This window comes from Siphateles boraxobius, unplaced genomic scaffold (assembly GCF_051911475.1).
Source record: "Siphateles boraxobius isolate OS27281-9 unplaced genomic scaffold, OSU_SipBor_1 20, whole genome shotgun sequence".
In the NCBI taxonomy this organism is placed as follows: domain Eukaryota; kingdom Metazoa; phylum Chordata; class Actinopteri; order Cypriniformes; family Leuciscidae; genus Siphateles; species Siphateles boraxobius.
In genome coordinates this window covers 2,065,628-2,089,151 of record NW_027508811.1, presented here as the reverse complement: position 1 = coordinate 2,089,151, position 23,524 = coordinate 2,065,628, and the positions used below count along the sequence as shown (strand labels likewise).

The 23,524-nt window shown below is 38.4% G+C and overlaps 1 protein-coding gene across 2 annotated transcripts in view; it reads right to left on the bottom strand.

The window, feature by feature from the left end:
* Positions 1 to 23,524, bottom strand: part of rmdn2 (regulator of microtubule dynamics 2) — a 55,132-nt gene that overhangs the window by 3,667 nt on the left and 27,941 nt on the right. The window contains exons 7-10 of one of the 2 annotated variants that reach the window (XM_077236370.1): positions 8,566 to 8,641; positions 7,798 to 7,875; positions 6,666 to 6,764; positions 508 to 561 (exon numbers count right to left, since the gene is read on the bottom strand). In XM_077236370.1, coding sequence (XP_077092485.1) covers positions 508 to 561; positions 6,666 to 6,764; positions 7,798 to 7,875; positions 8,566 to 8,641 — 307 coding nt within the window. The remainder of the gene's footprint in view (positions 1 to 507; positions 562 to 6,665; positions 6,765 to 7,797; positions 7,876 to 8,565; positions 8,642 to 23,524) is intronic. The other variant, XM_077236369.1, reaches the window with a different exon arrangement.

Sequence of the window (23,524 nt, the reverse complement as noted above, 5' to 3'; positions counted from 1 at the left end):
GAAGAGGAGAAGCACCAACAGGGATCTGGGAATCTACAGGATCTGGAGAGATTCTGTATGGAGGAATGGTCTCTGATCTCCTGTCAGGTGTTCTCCAAACTCATCAGACATTATAGGAGAAAACTCAGAGCTGTTATCTTAAAAAACGGAGATTGCAAAAAGTATTTAATAAAATGGTTCCAATAATTGTGGCCAATGTGTTTTGGAGAAGAACATTTATTTCATAATGTGATTTCCCCTCCACTTTCAATTCTTTTACTTCAATGAAAGGTTAGATTTTTGGCAATTTTTTTAATGAAAGATCAAAAGGATAAACGATGCAGATTTATTTTTTACAGCCAGTTTTGATCATATTTACCAGGTGTGCCATTAATTCTGACCATGACTGTCGGTGCTAAACAGCAAGGCAGCTCACTAGGTTTGGAACAGAGCCAACAAAATACCTAATGTCATTAACTTAATATGATCATAAATATTCAAGACCTCAAACAAAAAAAGAGTCATTACCTTGGCTAAAAACACATAGTTGAATTTCGAGTACTTGGGACTGATCTCCTCTGCCTGTAGAAATAAACATAGGACAAAGTAAGCAAACACAATCTGTCCTTCACAGTCAGACTGAATTTATTTATTGACTACAGACTGCTGAAATCTAAACCCCGCTGTTTATGTAAAAATTTTTTTTTTTTTTTTTGCATTTCAGGTGTAGTTACTTAAATGTGATCATGAAAAACCTCTTTAAATATCTTTAAAGTTGGCTTGCACTGCTGCCAGGCAAACGTCTAGGGTGAATTCTCCAACATTTTGCAAGTTAAATGAGATATTAAACAATTACAATTGAAGGCTGTAAACCAACACTCTATAATCAGAGCAATACATAACACTGTCAACATTTAAGAGACTTACACAATCACACAAAATATAAACACTGCGCTAGCCACATATATGAGCTTGTGTTTTCTACAAAAGTAAACTCCAGGGTTCATACACCTTTTGATAAACAGTTTTTCATTATTTTAGATTACGTTTTAGTTGCTCATGATTACTTATAAATATAGAGAAAATCTATTTTAACTACAGAAATTTACATGACTTTTAACAACAGAAATTTACATGACCAACATTTTCAACATTAATTTCTGATTCCCAGTGCTGGAAATAAAATACAAATTCTCATATTTTCCTTAGTTTTAACCCACCATTGCAAACAAACACAAAAAAGACTTCCATTTTAACATGGACATCTAATATTTTACCTTGCTTCTAGGGTTCATTTAGGACTGAAAACATTTTCTCAAAATCACAAACATGGCATAAACAGCATGGCCAAAAGTGCATGGACAGACAAACTTCATTCAAATTACTGTTAAAAATTATGAGGTTGATAAGATATTTTAAATGTTTCTTGGAAGCCCACTAAGGCTGCATTTATTTGATCAAAGATGCAGTTAAAAACAGTAATATTATGAAATATTTTTACAATTCAAAATAATTGTTAATAAAAATAAAATGTATTCCAGTGATGGCAAAGCTGAATTTTCAACATCATTTTAATAAGCTGATTTGCTGCTCAGGAAACATTTATTATTATTATTATCAATGTTGAAAACAGTTGCTAAATATTTTTATGGAAACTGTGATACATTTTCCGGGGTACAAGGATCACAAGAACAGCATTTATTTAAAATAGAAATCTTTTGTAACAATTTAATGTCTTTCCTGTCACTTTTGATCAATTTAATGCACAAATGTAGGCCTATAAATTTCATTTAGGAAAAAAAGTATCTGACCGACCCCAACTTTTGCATGTGCTTGCTGAACTAATAGAATGTTCAGGATTTCCTCTAGAAGATATTTCTGTATGAAACTTGCTTTGTGAATTATCATGCATTACCAGCTATCTTAATTTCAACTAAATATATTTGTCTAAGGAGATGCACGGCTGTATCGATGCTTGATTGTATGCACACTCTACACTAGTATTAGGTGTAGCTGTAACGGGGGATTTCCACATACTTTGGCCATTTAGCATGTAATGCTGTATTCTGATAGATCATTCAGTGTGTGGATAAAGAGATATCATGTTATTTGGACATACACTGCTGCTCCATTTTTTTCCTCAATAATTATTGGATTATTAATGATTAATGATGAAGAACGATATATTTCTCATGCTGTTATATAACTCTCCAGAATGTTGTGTTGTCTTAACAGGGTGCAACAAGCCTAAGCACAGACCCCTTACATAAGAAGTGGTGGGTGAGATACAAAGGACAGGAAAACATCAGAGGAGAGAGCAACGTATATTATGTAAAAAGAGTGAATGTAGGAACACAGGTCATGCTCTTTCATAAATTAACATGGTTGTTACTTAAAATGTGACCCCTTTGTGGTACTACGTTCAGACTGCAGGCAAAAGTGACCCAATACTGATTAAAAAAAAAAATCTGTAGAATGATGTGTATTGGGGGAATCCCCAGTTCTGCATCACAGTGCCGCAAAATAAAGTTAAGAAAACGACACAACCGAGAGAAACATATGTCTACTACCTCAGGTTTAACATTTTATCTGTACATCAGCATCGGCGAATAATATTATAATCTCGTTCACTGACTTACTTTGACTTAAATGTAAACACAGCTTTTGTGTCTTTATCAGCTTTTCCATATATATATATATATATATATACATTTCTGTAAATCCATTTTTATGAATGAATGACTCTATCACCGGCTGCTCTATAGTTTTCTTGGTCAACAGCTGCTTGCACCCCCTTCTGGTAAGGTTGACTAACAGCTATGGAGATAATCAATCGGCAATCTACTGATATTCCTGCCATTCTCGGATGTCAAATGTTGGATTTTCTGTCGAATTTGAACCACTGAATTTGTGGAAGTGAATTTGTAAACCTGTCAAATATTATAGGTTGTATTTTTAAACATAATTAATATTTTGGAAGTGAAATCTGAAAGGTGAATAAGGATTATTTAATTTTTAATAATTCAAATGTGAGTGAAATGTTTTGAATTTAAATATTCACAGCTTAAACATACAACCATGTTGAACTATCTGAATCCATGTGGAACACCTGTTTGTCTAATATTCATTCCTGCTCTATAAACAGCAGACATCAATTAATTCAATTTAAGATTGTCCATCGCTTACATTATTCCAAAGCCAGATTACATAGAATATATCCATCAGTTTCCCCAGTGTGTGACAGATGTAATATGTCAGAAGGTACACTGTCCCATGCTTTTTGGGCCTGCTCTTCATTGGCAAACTTCTGATCTAGAATATTTGACTGGTACTTCAAAGCATATCAGAGACCCCTTCAACCCGAGGCCGGACTTGCTATTTTTGGCTGCTTACAAATAACAAGGACAATTCCAACTATAATGCGGAAACCATTGGAACTGGGATTGATAGTTGCCAAGAGACTGATATTGAAGGAATGGAAGTCTCCCACTCCTCCTTCCTTTCAGGTATGGGTCATTGATATGCTATCCATAATACAAATGGAAAAACTTCGCACTATTCAAATGGACACATTTTTCCGTTCTTGGAACCCATTCTTAACACATTGTGTTCCTGTATTAACAACCTTTCCTCCTACCGCGTAATAAATATGACTGTAAACAGCTGGCAATAGCTGCATCTGAGCCCTGTTTGTTTGTTTGTTTGTTTGTTTGTTAAATTTGAAAATGTAAATAAATATTATATATATAAAAAAAAGGCATACAACCATGTTGAATTTCAGCCCATAAAAATGCAAGCCCTAAAAATACAATGCATTTAAATGCAAGCAGGGTTAATGCAATGCATATTTTTTCAAGTAGTGCAATTTTTTTCAAATACATTTGTCATTATTTTACTTCCATATGAATCTCTGAGCTGGTGTAAGTGAGTGGAGGCAGGGCTAATTTGCATATTCATAGAACGTCTCATTTAGAGAGGCCAATCTACTTCGAGTAAAACTAAACGAGTCAATGCCCATTGGCGTGCAATCATTTGCATCAGCTGTTCAGCCAGGCATCGAGGGTATATAATGAGCAGAAGGTGCGATTGCACTTCAGTTTTTTCCTCATGAGCCGAGTCGATGAGTTGGCTGCCCCAGCGGGTCGCAGCAGATGTGGCGACGGGGCGAACGTCTCCGTTCCCTCCTTCAGGAACAAGGGTTGCCATACGTAACCGAGACGTTCCCTATCAGTTGGTCACTCTCGGCGTACGTCTTTGACCAAAGCGCCACAACTGCTGACCCCATCCAGCACCCTGTGCGAGCCCCTTCTTGCCTGGAAGGTCGATAGGAGAGGGCTTACACAGAGTGTATCAGTCACTGTTGTTCTGTGATAACCCGTACAGTGAGGTTATTGGATAACACTGGGAAAGCGTGCCCTTTCTGTTAAGAAGGAGAATGCTGCAGAACCCACATTCTTACCCGAAGGAGTTATGTGGCGATATACATATGACTAACCCGAAGGTTGTACTGCATATGAAATATTGGGTGACTTAGCCCAAGGGAAAGACACAGGCTTCTGTTTAGGAGCAGCTGTGGAAGAAATACACATAGGAGATCCCCGCAGGGTCACACATATGGGACCCAGCCTAGACACGGTTCTCAAGGATTCAACGGATAAAGGCCTGGCACCAAACGATCCGCCGTGTCCAGGCCGAGGGTGTTGGAGGACTCAACAGGCTTTTCACTCTGGAGCAATAGGGGTGCACAGTAGGGCCTCTCAGTGCTTCTACCGGTTTAGGGTTGAGAACACAGGAGGAGACCGGTTCTACACATAGGCCATAATATCTAGTGAACTTGTTAGGTGTCGCCCAGCCCGCATCTCTACAGATATCTGTTAACGAGGAGCCATGTGCCAGCACCCAGGAGGATGCAACGCCTCTCGTGAGCAGGGCATGCCTTGTGCTTGGTAAGCCAAGGCGATGGCATCCACTATCCAGTGGGCCATCCTCTGCTTGGAGACAGCCTTTCCCTTCTGCTGGCCTCCGTAATAGACAAGGAGCTGGTCTGAGGTCCTGAGACTTTGAGTTCTGTACAGAGCAAAGCCAGGGTTGGGTCTGCCTCCTCCAGAGGCAGCGCTTTTTTAGGTTCACCACCTGGTCCCTGAAGGGAGTGGTAGGAACCTTGGGCACATAGCCAGACCGACCACATACGGACCTGCACGTCCCTTTAATTTAACCCTGAAAGCAACTCGAGGCAGTTGATGTGCCAATGCAGTTGGGGGCCCGTCCACACCCCTGACACTGCATGCCCGTTGTACGTGGCACCCCAGCCGGTGGCAGAGGCATCTGTGAATACCACAGCATGCCTGGACACCTGTTCCAAGGGCACTCCTGCCCTTAGGAATGAGGGGTCTGACCACGGGCAGAAGGTCTGGCGGCACGCCATGTGATTGTCACTCGGTGAGTGCCGTAATGCCATCTCGGGACTCGGCCGTGAAGACAGTGCTAAAGCGGTCTCACATGGAGAAGCTCGAGCGGTGTTACCACTGCCATATCCTTCAGGAGCCTCTGAAAGAATTTCAGTGGGACCGCTGTATTGCCTATGAACGTGTTCAGGCAGGTCAGCACCGACCAAGCACGCTCCTCTGTGAGGCACGCTGTCTGTGCGACCGAATCCAACTCCTAACTGATAAAAGTGATCCTCTGCACGGGGAAGAGTTTGCACTTTTTCCGGTTGACCTGAAGACCCAATTGGCTGAGGTGCCTGAGCCCGAGGTCCCTGTGTTCACATGATCTCGAGAGTGTGCTAGTATGAGAACAAGGGAACATGGGAACAAGGGCCCCCTCCATGACTTTCAAGAAGACACGAGGAGACAGGGGCAGCCCGAAGAGCAGGATGTTGTACTGATATGCTTGACCCTTGAACGCAAAGCAAAGAAATGGCCTATGTCGAGGAAGAATCGAGACATGAAAGTATGCGTCCTTCAGGTCGATCGCTGCAAACCAATCTCAGGGACGGATGCATTCGAAAATGCGTTTCTCCGTGAGCATTTTTGAATGGTAGCTTGTGGAGATTCCGATTCAAAACTCGCAGTAAGGTCGTAATCCACTGCCTTTCTTGGGTACAATGAAGTAGGGACTGTAGTACCCTGACCTCATATCGTCTGGATGGACCGGCTCCATCGCGTCCTTCGCCAGTAGGACTGCGATCTCTGCCTGCAAGGCATGGGCATCGGCTGCTCTCACTGTACTGGAATGGATGGCCAGAAACTTGGGGGGACGCCGGGCAAGCTGAATCGCATAGACGAGCCTGATGGTCAGAATGAGCCAGCGAGATGGACTGGGGAGTGCTAACCAGTCTCGCCGAGACCGTACAAGCGGGACCAAAGGGACTGTAGGCATACCCGCAGTGGGGCAGCGAAGTGGAACGCAGGGACGCGGCTTGGGAGTCTCTCTCTGGGAGGCGGCTAACATCTGCTATACATGGCGTGTATGGCAGAGGCGGCTTCTCCACAGGCCTTGTAAGCCTTGCCGGTTAAGTCCGACAAGTACTTACAGGCCCGGGATGGGAGGCACGGTTCTCCACAGCCATCTAAATATTAATGACATACACTTCATACATTTAATGGAATGTTTGGCTGTTGAATAGAGAGGCTTGTTACACAGTCAATCACCAATGTGGGCAGGTGATCAGAGGCACGTCTTACCTTGAGGAAGTTCTGCATGGCGTCCTGGACGGTGGCACTGGGTGGCTCTCCAAAAAGAGTAGCAGCAATTTTCCTCTCAATCCACGTACACTGGGACACCTGCACACCCAATATTTTAATAAAAGAGTCATAAATAAGAACTCAGCTTATCAATGTGCAGATGGAAAATAAGGCCTATTCACTGAATCACCAACAACAACAACAACAACAACAAATAGATATATTAAGATACATCTAATTTAAGAAATTTGATTTATTTGAAAAGCTAATTACTTCTATTAAAAGCTAATAGGCAATCAATTGTCTTATTTTAAGGATGCTTCACAAAATATATATATATACTGAATTAAAACTAATTTTTGTAGCACTCATTTAGTCAGAATACAGCAGGGTTCACACATTTTTGATCATCAACTTCCAAGACATTTTTCTCTACATACAACATTTTTTTACAGGTTACAATCACTACAAAACTGCACACTATCGCTCAAAAGTTTGAGGTCAGCATGACACTTTTATTCAGCAAGAATTTATCAAAAATTAGCAAAGACATTTATAATTTAACAAAAGATTTCTTTTTTCAAATAAAGGCTGTTCTTTTGAACTTTCAATTCATCCAAGAATCCTGACCAAATGAAACTTGATTTCAACAAAAATGCAAAGCAGCACAACTGTTTTCAACATTGATGATAATAAGATATGTTTCTTGAGCACCAAATCATCATATTAGAATGATTTCTGAAGGATCATGTGACACTGAAGACTGGAGTAATGATGCTGAAAATGACATTTTTAAATATATTCAAATATATAAAAAAAAGTTAACAAAATTTAAAGTTACATTTTAAATTGTAATACTATTTCACAATATTACTGGCTTGGTGAGCAAAATAGAACTCTTAACAACATTTAAACAAATGTCTTACCAATCCCAAACTTTTGAATGGTAGTGTTTATTCACTACAGAAATGTTCCTTAATTCAATAGTAATATTATGAAATATTAATATATAAATGAAAGGAAAATTATGTTATGTATGTTTCAGGATTTTTATGACTATAGGAACCCTGATATAGACTGTATACTGTAACTATGACAATATCACAAATATGCCAAATGTTCTGTCACTCACAGCATAACACCAGCGGCCCAGCAGGTAATATGACAGAGGATCTTCAGGTTTCAACTCAATCGCTTTATGCAGATGATCCTTGAGCCAGAGAGGGAGGGAGGGAGAGTGAGAGAGGGAGGGAGAGAGGGAGAGGGGGAGGGAGAAAGAGAGAGAGAGAGAGAGAGATTTCTTCATTGTGACATGACTTGTCTTTTTTGCTCATCTCTACAGCTGAGATACCACAAATATTTCTGCTGAACTGTCTTGCACGAACATAGAAAAACCCACCACACACATCTCTCTCTCTCTCTCTCTCTCTCTCTCTCTCTCTCTCTCTCTCTCTCTCTCTCTTCTATGGTCTCTCTCTCTCTCTCTCTCTCTCTCTCTCTCTCTCTCTCTCTCTCTCTCTCTCTCTCTCTCACACTGCCTAGCTCACCTGCCAGTGCTCTGCAGGTGTGTGGTGTTTGGAAATCTAGCTGACAGCTAAGATAAAATGCTACGTGTATCAGAGACTGATCTGCTCTTATGAAATGTGTGTGTGTGTGGTACCCTCATTCCATTTCCTCTTGTCTCAGATAAGATTAGGAACACTAACTCTCACAGAAGCTGATGTTCTGCTCCTATCAACACATACAACCATTGAAATCAACTGAAATTACCTTGTGCTGAGATCACGGTTTCATTCACTGCTTCTCTACCTGTCTACATATTTGCAATCCAATTAAAACATAAGAACATCTAGAACACTGCCTAAAAACACATTCACAAACAACAAACTCTTACACTCACCTTAAAAAGGTAGCCATTTTTAATTTTATTCTGAATAGATTCATATTCAGTCAGGAGTCCACAAAGAATAGCATACCTACACAGATACACAGCATACAAAACCAGAAAGAAAAGAGAACAATTACTAATACATGAATAGGATAGGATATTATATATATAATAGGATAGTATTATATCCTGTTTTCCCGCTCTGATTAGTTGCCTTGGTTACTCATTACTCTCTTGTTTGTTTCTATGGTTAGCAATTGATTTGAGCACCTGTGTCTTAAGTTAATCGCAAGAAAGTATGATCAAAAATCAAAAATACAGATTAAACAACGCAACAACTTTACAAGAACGTAAAGACAAAACCGAAGACAGAGCAGAACAAACTGAGGGCATATAGGATAATGGTTAACAGCATAATGATTAACTGAATCAGAGCCAGGATAGAAAGTTTATGTATATATGCACCAATTTCTGGAAAATATTAACGCATAATGTACATTGATTACGACGCTGACTACGCTTTACAGTAGCATTTAATTCTGGGGAGAGATAAAGAGACAACAATATTATGTTTTTAAACCTGGAAATGGTTTAAACAAAATGGTCAAAGACATCCAATGAACTACATTAAAAGCCAATATAAAATGCAAATTGTACACCCATGCCAAGTTTCTAGGTAAACCACATGCAGTTACACTAATGTAATAAACTGCAGAATAATTATTCTGATTAATATGAATATATTTAACAAGAATATTTGATAAAGATTGGTGTCTTTTATCATGTAGAAAGAAAAAGAAAGAATGAAAGAAAGAAAGAAAGTAGTTGAAAGGGCTGACGTGCTTGTGTACGTGTGCTGTGTAGTCAAAGTGTTTTGAGGGGCCGGTTGAGAGATGATCAAAGCTTTTCCACCATAGCAATGTAAATCCTGCTGGTACTCACAGTCAGACAATTGAGACAGGCGCAAACACCTTTTATGTGCTCGATCAAGGGTGAAGAGGTCGAATCACTGTCACAGAAGGTGAGAGGGGCTCCGTTTGTCTAAGTTTGAGTGGGGGACAGAGCCTGTATCCAAAAGGCTTTGACCTTGAGCTCACCAGAGAGAAACCCAATACTAGAACAGATGTAACATGGGTAGACTTAATGTACTCAGTTACACTGGTGTGTGTGTGTGTGTGTGTGTGTGTGTGTGTGTGTGTGTGTGTGTGTGTGTGTGTGAACCAAGCTGTTTTACTGGCTGTTTAGACTGCAATTCCATGACAAAATAAAGGAAAATTAAAATGCATGCAGGAAGGGATCCAAGTAACAAAAAGACTGCAAGAGCATTTATTTCAATATAAATTCCCTTTCAAGCATTTTAAATCATTGATGAATTCAAGATTGTACCGTACTGAATAGCCTCGGCCACAGGCCATGGACCACACACAGTCTGTTCACTGACCATCTAAACATCTCAATCTAGCAAGATTTCATCTGAATGGTTGAATGACTTTCAAGAGTAAGGCCATACAGTTTATTTTTTATATAACTAGAAACCAAATCAGATTTGCTAAGGCTGAATCAATGAGAAGAGAAATTTAAAGTTTGCAGGCTATTTGTGCACTTAACAGCAATTAAACTTGATATGCACAAACAAAATGGCAAATTCTGCTTTGTTCTCCAAGTTATGTCTGTTTGATCAGAAACGATGTCATCCAAATGAAAGAACTTTACATTATCATAGAAAGTTAGTTTAGTTTCTGCTAAACAGCATGTGTAAAAATTTAAAAAAAATAAAAATAAAAATAAATCACACTGCGTTGCTCAAACAGTCAAAGTGGGCAGTTCTTGGACTTAAAAAGCTGAAATGGTTTGGTTAAATCTTTCACATTCTGACTATGTGCCATCAGTTTATCTGTTTAGAAAAGAGGATGACTGAGAATGAATATTGCATCACCTTGTTGATGAGCTAGTTCTCTGAACTTCTCTGAACTTCGCTGCAGGCCAGACAGTTTAAGAACATATTTCACAAACTTCCTCCAAAAGCAAACAAAAACTTCAAGGTTAAGCAATTTCTCTGTCTGGCTATTGGCTACTGTGACACAATGGTGCAAAGAAGGACTGTTAAAGTAAACTCTCTACACCAAAACTAGGATGGCCAAATGCAAAAGAACATCAAAAAGGGGGTGAATGGGGTCTGGGGGTGAATACCTTAAAATCAACAGATCTGTTACAAAACCAAGTCTGCTGCCTACATAGACAGCATTTTAAAGTAATCATATTTCTAATATTATGCTGCTTTGGCCAAATTCTAAGACAGCATTAAATATATCCTTCACGAATAATGTAATCCCAAAATGCATTGCAACAAGCTAAGTGAAATAAGCTACCCAAGATGAAAGGGGTTTATAAAGATACATTCATAACACTTTACAGGTTTCATTTGTTAGCATTAGTTAATGCATTAAATAACACACTTTTTAAAGCATTTATTAACCTTTGGTAATGTTAGTTAATAAAAATGTTATAGTTCTCAGTGCATTTACTAATGTTATAACAGATACAACTTTGTATCTTAAAAAATATAGTACATTTTGAGATTATCATTAACTAAGATTAATAAATGCTGTAGAAGTATTGTGCATTCTTAGTCCATGTTAACTAATGTTAAAAAAATAAACCCTATTGTAAAGTGATCTTACACTTTGGACCCATTTACACAATATCGTTTTCAACTAAAAATGAAAAAAAAAAAAATATTTTGACTATTCATTAACACAACAACAGTGTTTTGGGGACCTGAAAACGCAAACTTTTGAAAACGGGATTCAAATTGTACGTTACCGTTTCCGTGTAAACTACAAAAATGTGAATTTACAAAGTGACATCACCAACTACTGGCCTGGAATGCATAATACGACCTTTTTTAGTTGTTTTCACAGACAATGTTTGACAATGTTGTCGTCTGTGCGTGGAAAACACAAAGAAAAGAAATTCATTTTTGGTGCATCGTTGTCATGTAAAAGTACCCTTTTAAAGCCCCTATTTGCATAACAACATGCCAAATTGAACTTGTTGTAGTTAAGTTAGACAGACAAAAGTTTTGGAACAGAGCTAACAAAGTGAAAACAGCCAAAACTAATAATACAATCATGATTACTTATTTTAAAAATGTCACTGCATGGACATGAAGTTAAAGATCACCAAAAATAACTTTTAATGTTTCTCAAGCATGATGAATTCCAAATAAATATGAACTGAAGCAACATAAAGACATACCAGAAGTGATTACTAATAACAACTGCTGGCAGAGAGAGTACAGGTGGGGAGAAGATTGCTCAATGTTCCCGGGGCTAATTCCTTCCCCCTCCTTTCACAGATTGGTTTGTGAAGTGTTTATATTAATTGCTGTCATGTTCTGGCAATCTCTAGAGGCCTGAACATTTAACCACAGCTAAGCAATAGAAGCCGGTGGCAGAATGTCTGCTGTCACACACCTGACACATTTTCCCAATCTAGGAATCTGGGGTTTCCCTCCACAGAGGCATTATGAATAAACATCCCTAATAAAAAAAAAAGTGTTTACCATAATACTTTGTGAACAAGAAAGTATCAACTAAAAAAAAAAATACTGTATGAAATGAATACCCGTAGAAATAAACCAGCAACAGATGTGCATGCAAGGCAGCGATGTATTGAAGTTCCTATTATTTATTCTTCTCCAGATTGGTCCTGCAACAAATTCAGTTAAATTTTTTTTTTTTTTTTATAAACTTTATACTTTTTTAATAAATGGAATCTCTATATAAAATAAATTACATGCTCTACAGCTATTGGTATATTAAATCAACTTATGAATTCACATTAATTTTCACAGCAGTTTACACGGCATCTAATAATACTCAGAATGCCGCTGGGTACAGACACATATATGACCACATTTTGATTCTATCATTATATTTTTAAATGCAGTCATTGCAATATGTAATATATAATACTGTTTAAAGGTTTAAGGTCAGTAACATTTTTTATTTTTTAAAGAAATCACTACTTCTATTCAGCAAGGATGCAATAAATTGATAATTTGACAGTATACATTTATAAAGTCACAAAAAAATCTCTATTTTCAAATATATGTTTATTTTTCAAATTCTCATCCATTAAAGAATCCTTCTAATGTTATTTTACAAGGTTACTTTATTTATTATTGTACACAGCTTTTTTACAAACACAGTTAATAAATGGAGCCTTGGTGAGCATAAGAGACATTAAAAAAAATCTTACCACCCTCAAACTTTTGAATGGCAGTGTATATTGAATTATGCATCATAAATTGCTCGTGATGTTCCTCATTTGTAAGTCGCTTTGGATATGCATATTCTTGGGGTGCGACAATACACTTAGTTCACGAGACAATACGATACACGATAGTGGGGTCACGAGAACGAGGAAATATTTTTACATTATTTTTAAGAAATCTTCATTTACGAAATATATGACCAGAACATTTTTATTTTATTCGAGTGAAAGTCACAAAATGCAAAACAATGCAGCATTTTAAAATTTTTTAACCAATAATTATCTTGTAATGAATGCCACTTAAGTTTTACTTTATGAGAAGGAATGATCATGTGCATTAAAAGACTTTGTCATGCTGATATCGCGAGTCAGTTTTTGACCTTGAAGAGAAATATTGTCACATTTTAATATTGCAAGATCTTGTCACACCCCTAGGCATTTTCGAACGCATTCTTTGTAGCATTTATTTGCATACTTACATGTGAGTGGTGCATTCATGCATCTATTAAACCTTTGATGACTTCCTTTAAAGTTCAAAGATGGTGTCACTGTGAACCAAAGTCTAAATCCCGGTACATACAACTGTATTATTATGCTGTATCGCAAGCACTGATATTTCCTTCAGGAAGTGCAAATCTAGTTTCATTCTTAAAAAGACAACTGAGTTCGCAGATGAGTTCGAGTTCATTGAAGGACGGAATGCGTCCATACAATCCATAAAAAGTGTTAAAGAAAGCAAGCAGATGTTTTTTACTTTATTAATGTAGTTCTTCATGCTTAGAACAGGTCGGGGAGGTTTTGTGAGCTTCAGGCAGTTTCCAGTGTTCTAGTGAAACTTCTGTAAAGTTTATTCTATCTTGAAATGTGTACGGTGGCCGAGAGAGCTGCAACTGAAGAAAACGCATGCAAATTGAAAAAAACACCTGCAAATTTAGAAAACATCTTCATCAATTTCCCAACACATGTGTGCTCCAAATACTCACAACACAACCCAATACAGAAACACGCTGCAAAAGTTCACAACACAATCAAATACAGAATCGTGCTGCAGATAGCACAGACCACAACGGAAATGTTTCCAGGGGACCCCAATAAGTGATGAACCCGGCTGGGACGTGCTTATTGCTCAAAGTCTAGCCTACTTTATTTTATTATTTTTATTTTTTGCAAAACATACAGAGATGACATACAACTTTGTAAACAATATACAAAATGTATTAACAATATGTTCAATGTCATCAGAATACTAATGAGAAAAGAACAATGAGCTGAAAACTAAAATAAATATATAAAAAAGAGAAAAATAACATGAGGGAAAGATATTAATCTATACATTAGTTACATTGTACTAATTTTGTCATGTTATGTTTAAATAAGATTCATAAGAAATGTCAGGTAATGCAGGGTCCAAATATGAGACGGCAAGTTTTAAAGTTGAGACACACACACAGATATATAATGCATATTTAAAAAATATTTATTTGCAACAGTTATTTTAACAGCAATAATACGATATTGTTATCGTATATAATACAGAAACAAAAATCGAAGAGAAAAAAACAAATCAAAACAAAAATGACAATAGAAGAGGGAGAAAAAAATATTTGTACAAATACATGTGTGGTTTGGCCATAGGTTGTTTCTGACAATTGCTTGGAGTACTTTCGGTTGAGTTGAAATATTATATAGACTGATACACACTCAAGCATACACAAAAATGCACCACACAGAAAGAAAAGAAAAAAAAATCAGCAGAACAGTAAGACTTGTGTCTGTCAGAAGCTTATGTAAGTTTAACCAGCATTTTCCTCATGGGCAGAGAAATCCCCTGAGTAACTGGCCACAAACAAAGAGGTTTAAGAGTTAAAGTGATTCGTCACCTCTTGGCTCAGAACAGAAAGTTCTCTCTCGTCACCTTGGGCAGAGCATTCAGTAAAGTCTCAATGACAAGAGCTGCCATTGCCATTCAAGGTCAAACTGCCACTCTGTGTGCGAGGAAAACCAGCTATGACGTGAAATTGAAGGATAAATGTCGCTCTTAAACCATGAGATACTGTCAGAAACCATCAGCTAAGGGAATCTGACTAGCCTGGATGCCAGCCCGAAACCCGCCCACAAAATTTGTAGGTCGGGAAGTTCGGTCTGGACTCGATCCGTTGAGGAGCTATAGAGTGCCGAAGTTATGACGTCACTTTGTAGGACAACTCGGAAGTTACCGGCGCATGGGTTCCCTCGATCGAAAAGCTATGCATTTTCCCAATAGACTTTTGGAAAATCGCAAAAAATAAGATCTGTGTTCAACAAAGAGTTGTGACCCTTACACGTTTTGTCTACCAAGATAATCTTTGCAAGTTAATCCAAAATGCATACATTTTGAAGCCTATATAAAGTTTAAAAAAACACAAGCAGACACAATAAAGTTTAAAAAACCACAAGCAGGTTATAACTGGTGTTTTATGTCATAGATCAAAACGTGAAAATATTTAGAGGCTTTGTTAACCACAGACCTTATTTCAGGCGATTTAGCAAAAACCCATTGACTTTAGGGCGAGGGAACTGGAAGTGCTAAAATGCTAACTCACTTCCGCGTTTTGGCCTACAAAGTGACGTCATAACTTCGGCACTCTATTATGCCTGAACAGAAATTTGTTCGTACCACCATCCACGTCATCAGAGCGCTTGGGTTGAATTCATGGCTGCCGCTGGGGAATTGAGTTGTGTATATTCCGCTATCGCGTGTGTTATTGAAGATATAGACAGCACATTAATTATAGAAGAGGAACAGAGAACCGCGATCAAGGCATTTGTCGATGGGAAAGATGTTTTTACCGTCCTTCCTACGGGATTCGGAAAAAGTTTAATCTATCAACTTGAATCTAGCTCTCAACATACGTCACTTACTCCGTTGCTCTGATTGGTTCTAGGTCTATCCAATTGAGTGCACAGGCCTTTTATTTCCTGGTTCGGTTGACACACGCCCCATAATCACAGCCCAATGGAGCAGTATCAGACTCACAGTCTGACTAGAACCTGAGTATGACACGTATCTGACCATATAGAATCTGACCAAACAAATGTCAAACTCCATAAACTGAACTAATTACACATAAAAAGAAGAGCTAGACGGACACAAACTCTGTATTGCATCAGGACTTTTGGATAGAGGTTAAAAAAATACAACTGCATAAGATACAGCTTTACAGTTTCTGGCTAGTGCCCCAACATTATGCTAGAAAGTTGTGTGTGGTTGCCAAGGTGTTGCTATGCGGTTGCTAAGTCTCTATGAAGCCATGTGTGCTACTGTATTACTTTTCTAAGGAATCATATTTATGATTTTTGACTAGTACTTAATAAAAACTATGAAAAAGGGACTTAAGCTATATCTAGCCACTATCAATTTAAAATGTTCCCCCTTTTTATCATACATAAATCAAAATAAGTAAATTTGTAAAATAGAAAAATGAGAAAAAAGTTTTACCTTTTAAGGAATGATTTATTTTGGCTGGATAATGTATGAACATTTAAAGGGGAACTTGGCAACTATTTCAACTTATTAAAACCGTTTAGAATCATTTGGATGGTTAAATAACCTGTACTGGTGAGAATGGTGACTTTCCTGCTCCCCCCAGCTTTCCCAGGCGGAAAACTAACCTTGCAACATGGGGACTAACGTCCCGGTAAGTTGGAAAAAGGAAGTCTCATGAGAAGCGAGAACGAGCGAGAAACACAAACTGCTTTACGGCAATTCGACAATTCGACACACGCCATATGATACTGTCTATGATGTATTATCCACCTCGGTAGACATAGCTACACATGATAAAGTTGGCCGGCTCCCATAATAACAAATGTACATGAGCAGCGGTAGAAAGGGGGGAAGGTGCCGCAAGTGGTTTTTTTTTATGACAGTGTTGTGAAATATACATCCCACAGCTGTAGGAGAAGCTCGTTGAGACAATATGCGACAAAAAAAGTGAAAATCAGCAAAGAAATAGCTAGAGTTGCCAGGTTCCCCTTTAATACTTGGTTAGTTGTTTGTTCAAATTGTCTAATATACAATTGATTACCTGTGTAAATCATTCTACTGTCCAAGGCTCAGTAAGGCTTTATTCAGCAAGAATACAGAAACTTTGTCAAAAAATTACAGTAAAGACATTTATAATAAACTTTCTATTCATCAAAGAATACTGAAAAATCAAGTATCACGATTTCAACAAGAATATTAAAGGGGTCATCGGACGCCCATTTTCCACAAGTTAGTATGATTCTTTAGGGCGTTCATGTAAAGTTTGTAATATACTTTGTTTAAAATTCCTCAATGGTTGTGTAAAACAACACCGTTTTTACCTCCTCAAAAAAAGCTCACAACAACCCGTTTCGGAGCATGTCTCTTTAAATGATAATGAGCAACTGCTCACCCCACCCCTCTCTTCCACAGGGGGTGTGGAATGGCTGAGGGCAGAAATATCCTAATACAGGACAGTCAGTCAGTGGTCGTGGGCGGAGCATGATAATTATGACATCATACTGCTCAGAAAATCCAAATGGATTGATTATTGAGAGTGTTTAGACTTTAAGGAGTGAATGGATTTGTTTTTTCATGGTTGCAAACACCACATAAAAGTGAATTTTGCATCCAATGATCCCTTTCAGCAGTTTTCAACATTGATAATAATAATAAATGTTTCTTGAGCAGCAAATCAGCATATTAGAATGATTTCTGAAGGATCACGTGACACTGAAGACTGGAGTAATGCTGCTGAAAATTCAGCTTCGCCATCACAGAAATAAATTACATTATATTACAACAGAAAACAAATTAATATTTATGTTAAATTGTAATAATATTTTACAATACTTTTTTTTTTGTACTCTATTTCATTCAAATAAATGCAGCCTTAGTGAGAATAAGAAAGCATTGAAAAAATCTTACCGACTCCAAGCTTTAGAAGAGTAGTGTACATCTATTTGAATTTAAATCACTAAATGTAAAATGTTTTACTTCTGATTTACACTGAAATTGGATCTGCTCATGAATATATGAATATGGCCACACACAAACAACACATGGCAGTGTGCAATTGAAGGCTAGATCCTCAATGAAAAGCAACTGTAATGCCAAGGACAGATAAAAGCAGCTGTAATGTACATGTTTGTGGTCTATTTGATAATCCTGGCATTTGTGAGGGAACGGAAAGCATTGTGAAGGGATTTAAACTGGCAAAATACCGAGAACAGTAAACATACCTTCATTAAGACACCCTGTAACCAAACAAATGCAAACACACAACAAATCACAGAGATTATGACCACAGCAACACTTAATATTATAGTATTTAATAACTGGCCACTGTAAATAGTCAAACCTTAAAGCTCAACAACGAATTAAACTAAAGAGAGCCAAAACTGATCTGATCTAAAGAAAGCTGTCTTGCAACTGACTGCTTTCAAATGAGAGAAATTTAACAGGCTGCTTGCCATCAGATGAAACTGTCATCACTGGACTTTCAATGTGAGGTAATATTTATATATTAAACTATACATATATGGGGCGGTTTCCCGGACAGGGTTTAAATTAAGACAGGAGTAGGCCTTAATCTAGAATAGTTAACCGTGACTTAAAAAATGTCTTTCTGTAGCACAGATTAAGTACAGATTAGTCACACCTGGACTATGGAGTCCTGAACTAAAATAAACCAGATTAATTTAAAACCAACTGTACTAATCTGAATTAGCATGACAGAGGTTGCCTATAAAACATGGAATGAACCAAGAAAAGCTAAAAATTGCATGGAACTGAGAGAAGCAAATACAAGGAAAAAAATGGCATCAGAAAAATACTGCAATCAAAAAAACTTTACTAAACAAGAGAAAATTATTTTCAAGCAAGCTACATAAACTGCACACATCAGCTATGGAATAAAAGAAAAGAAATGTAAATACATTTTTTACAAGCATTTTTGATCATATTTACCAGGGGTGCCATTAATATATATATATATATATATATATATATATATATACTAGTAATATATGTGTCTTCTTTGAAACACACTGTTAATCTGAAGTTAAACCTGCCTCCTGGTAGGTTTAATTTAAGCCTCAATTTAGTCCTGGGGTAACTCCAATCTTCCTCCAGCAAATCAGTTTATTAAACTCTGGACTAAACTAAATCTAGGACTATTTAAAGCCATGACAGAGAAAGCGGATTTCTGTTCATCTGGTTTAAAGGGCCATTTAAGTCTAGGACTAGGTTTAATCTCTGTCCGGGAAACCGCCCCATATAGTTTAATGTATTTTAAGTGTAATTTATTCCTGTGATGGCAAAGCTTAATTTTGAGCATCGTTAAGGCCCCGATACACTCACAGCTAAGTTCTTTTTTGTTCTTCGTTTAGGGGTAAAAAGAAGTTGGAAATACCTTTGCAGCAGTTTACTGATACCGAACATCCCAACGCCGGCAACGCTGCTGAGAGCAGCGTTTAGATGAATATGTAAATCTGTGCTGTGCGCTTTCCTCTAAATAACAAAATAAACACAACTAAAAATGACATCAGTGAGAAAACAGCAGTTTAGAAAGCATCTGATCATAGCGATGTGAATATTTGCACCTGCTCGGCACTCCTGTCAAGTAAACCAAACAGCTTTACAGTATTAAACATGAAAAAAACAGTGTCAGTGTTGCTTTTATTTAGAATTACAATTTAATTTCTCTCGTGTTTCTCTTTAGTTTTCACTCGTGGATGTCTGACCTTGACAGATCAGATGAAATGAACCGGAGAAGATTTCCACATCAAAGGCCTTAGAGTTACACCTACCTATTAGATAATCACCAAGGGCCAAAGGTAGTATGAAAGCATTTACCAGCTGGAGCAAACTTTTCCAGAAAGTTTGCTTTGGCAAGCTGTTTCGAACTCCCCTAACAAACTTTGATTTGGCTTGATTTTGTATGAAATGGCACCCCAGTTCGGTCTTTGATTTCACTTGAAGTATATCGGTGCCTCTACTGCAGTCTTCAGGGTCACATAATCCTTCAAAAATCATTCTGTTTTATTTTTATTTGGTGCGCAAGACACATTTTTTGACATTAGTGTCTACAACTGTAGTGTATATACAGTAATTATGGAATAAAAGCACAGAAATTTCAAGCAACTGCAATTAAGAAGGTGTGTGTGTGTCATGTAAGCTTGGGGCTGTCTTTGGATGTGTTTACATTCCTGGGGTGTGGTGATGCTATCAAGAGAGTTTTGTAAGATGAGTATATCCAAAGGGACAGGCCTGAAAATCACCTCCGGTGCAGGACACCCACATACAAGCACACCCACATATTCAGATACCCAAAAATACACACAGGAGCCCAGGTGCTACAAACAAGTATGTAAATATGTTTAACTTATGAGGGACAGATTTGCAATCCTCTCGAATCCAACTTGAGGACATTGAAATTGTTGAGGGAAAAAAGGGCCATAGAATGTCACAGTAAAGTCTACACTACGCAAAAAGTTGTCAGTAAGAGGTGTGGGAAGTGCTGGGATATAATTATTTTAAATAGGTGGGAAAAATCAAAAAAAAAAAAAAAACACAGGCACCAGAGATATAGCAGATGAAAAAAACAACAAGTTTACAGTTTATAGTAGGGCTGCAACAACTACTCGATAACATCTATTCACCTTCATTTATATAGTGCTTTTAACAATATGGAATGTTTCAAAGCAGCTTTACAGGGATAATAGGAAATGAAAGTAATGGAGACTGTTTTGACTTTACAGCAGCTCTAGAATAAAGTTATTGTCCAGCTAAAGTTAGTTTTGATCGATTCACTTCCGTTGCAAAGATCATTAGATATTGACTTATGTCTGGTTCAGATTACACGATTTTAGCCCAATTTTGGCACGATCCGTTTGACGTAGGGTCTCGTGGGGATTCGTAAACGACAACGGGCGTCGGGACGCAAGATTCGATCGCATCATCTCGTATAGTGTGTCATAGTGGGCGACAACCTACATCGCGTCTGCGATGCTTCACAACATCACGACAAAAAGGCTAGCATGTTTAATTTTTTTAACGGTCGTCCACGACGGGTTCCGTCACATGTATGAGGTTGACCAATAGGAGCACAGAAGCTTTTCCGTACACAACTTTCAAAAATGGCGAAACGAAAGAGAGACGATGGTGCTACTAGGTGGAGTTATGACATGGAGGAAAGGTTCGTAAGAAAACAATATTTTACCTCAAGTTCTCTGTGGAGGATTGACAGCCAATACTGTCCACTTCGAGCAATCCAGGAACGTGTCCATTGTCGGGTTTTCTTTCTTTTTTTAAGTTTTCTGAACACAGGACAGCCAATACAACACTCACCGCCACATCCATTGTTTGTTTACGTTCGTTTCCGGAAGTCACTCGCTATAGTTTCGCCTTCTCAATGACATCACGTGCATCGTTAAAGACGGCACGCGATGACTGGTCAGGAAGCAACGTGTAGTCTGACATGTTTCTTGTCCACGACACGACAAGATTTTAGTAGTCAAAATCGCGTAATCTGACACAGTGACTATCGTAAAAGACAAAAGAATCGTGTAATCTGAACCAGGCATTAGGGGCCGCTTACACCACACCGTTTTAACAGAAAACCCTTAACGCACTCTGGCCCGAGAATGAGAATGCACACCTTGAAATACGTTCCAAGGTGCAAGCCTTGAAGAAAAAAAAAAGTGTATATACACTCACCTAAAGAATTATTAGGGACACCATACTAATACTGTGTTTGACCCCCTTTCGCCTTCAGTACTGCCTTAATTCTACGTGGCATTGATTCAACAAGGTGCTGAAAGCATTCTTTAAAAATGTTGGTCCATATTGATAGGATAGCATCTTTCAGTTGATGGAGATTTGTGGGATGCACATCCAGGGCACAAAGCTCCCGTTCCACCACATCCCAAAGATGCTCTATTGGGTTGAGATCTGGTGACTGTGGGGGCTATTTTAGTACACTGAACTCATTGTCATGTTCAAGAAACCAATTTGAAATGATTCAAGCTTTGTGACATGGTGCATTATCCTGCTGGAAGTAGCCATCAGAGGATGGGTACATGGTGGCCATAAAGGGATGGACATGGTCAGAAACAATACTCAGGTAGGCCGTGGCATTTAAACGATGCCCAATTGGCACTAAGGGGCCTGAAGTGTGCCAAGAAAATCGACACTCATCAGACCAGGCAACATTTTTCCAGTCTTCAACTGTCCATTTTTGGTGAGCTATTGCAAATTGTAGGCTTTTTATTCCTATTTGTAGAGGACATGAGTGGTACCCGGTGGGGTCTTCTACTGTTGTAGCCCATCGGCCTAAAGGTTGTGCGTGTTGTGGCTTCACAAATGCTTTGCTGCATACCTCGGTTGTAAAGACTGGTTATTTCAGTCAAAGTTGCTCTTCTATCAGCTTGAATCAGTCGGCCCATTCTCCTCTGACCTCTAGCATCAACAAGGCATTTTCACCCACAGGACTGCCGCATACTGGATGTTTTTCCCTTTTTACACCATTCTTTGTAAACCCTAGAAATGGTTGTGCGTGAAAATCCCAGTTACTGAGCAGATTGTGAAATACTCAGACCGGCCCGTCTGGCACCAACAACCATGCCACACTCAAATGCCACACTCAAAATTGCTTAAATCACCTTTCTTTCCCATTCTGACATTCAGTTTGGAGTTTAGGAGATAGTCTTGACCAGGACCACACCCCTAAATGCATTGAAACAACTGCCATGTGATTGGTTGATTAGATAATTGCATTAATGAGAAATTGAACAGGTGTTCCTAATAATCCTTTAGGTGAGTGTATATATATATATATATATATATATATATATATATATATATATATATATATATTAGGGCTGTCAGTTAAACGCGTTATTAACGGCGTTAACGCAAACCCATTTTAACGGCGTTAATTTTTTTATCGCGCGATTAACGGTCTTTTTGGCCTAGCAAACTTTGTAGGTTTTTTTTCACATGCTTTTGCAATAGGACGCGGCATGGACGTTTTGAAAGCGCAAGCGGATCTAGCTAGACCGGAAACAAAACAACAGGCACGCCGCACGCACTTGTTTGGGCTTGCGAGCCGGATGCGCGAGCGCGAATCTCTCTGCTCGCGCGTGGAATATAATGTGCCGAGCACGAATCTCTCTGCTCGAGTCGCGCGCTCTCAGATACACGCTGCTCTTGTTAGAATTTTCTCTGGGCTCGCTCAGACAATATGTGCCTGCACTTAAAACGTGTTCAGTGCAATCGCGAATCTCTCCTCTTCCCCAGCTAACAATTTTAGGTTATAAGAACGTTTTCATAACGTTCCCATTAAGTTATAAAAACGTTATTTCTGAATGTTATAGGAACGTTCAAAACGTCCAGTTTTGAGTGGATGACGAGCGCGAGACACCGAAATGGATGCCAATATATTCTGAATGGAACGTTTACTTTTAAAAAGTTGCCAAATGGTTCCATTGACGAGACCCAAGTGATCTGTGTGTTTTGTCGTTGTGAACTGAGCTATCATCATCGCAGCACGTCCAGTCTGAAATACCACTTGATGATGGCCAAACACACACACACACACACACACACACACACAGCTGATGCGAATTCTCCGCCCCCTCGTCAATATCAGGACCTCGTCAGTATTTCTTTCACCCTTTTATTGAT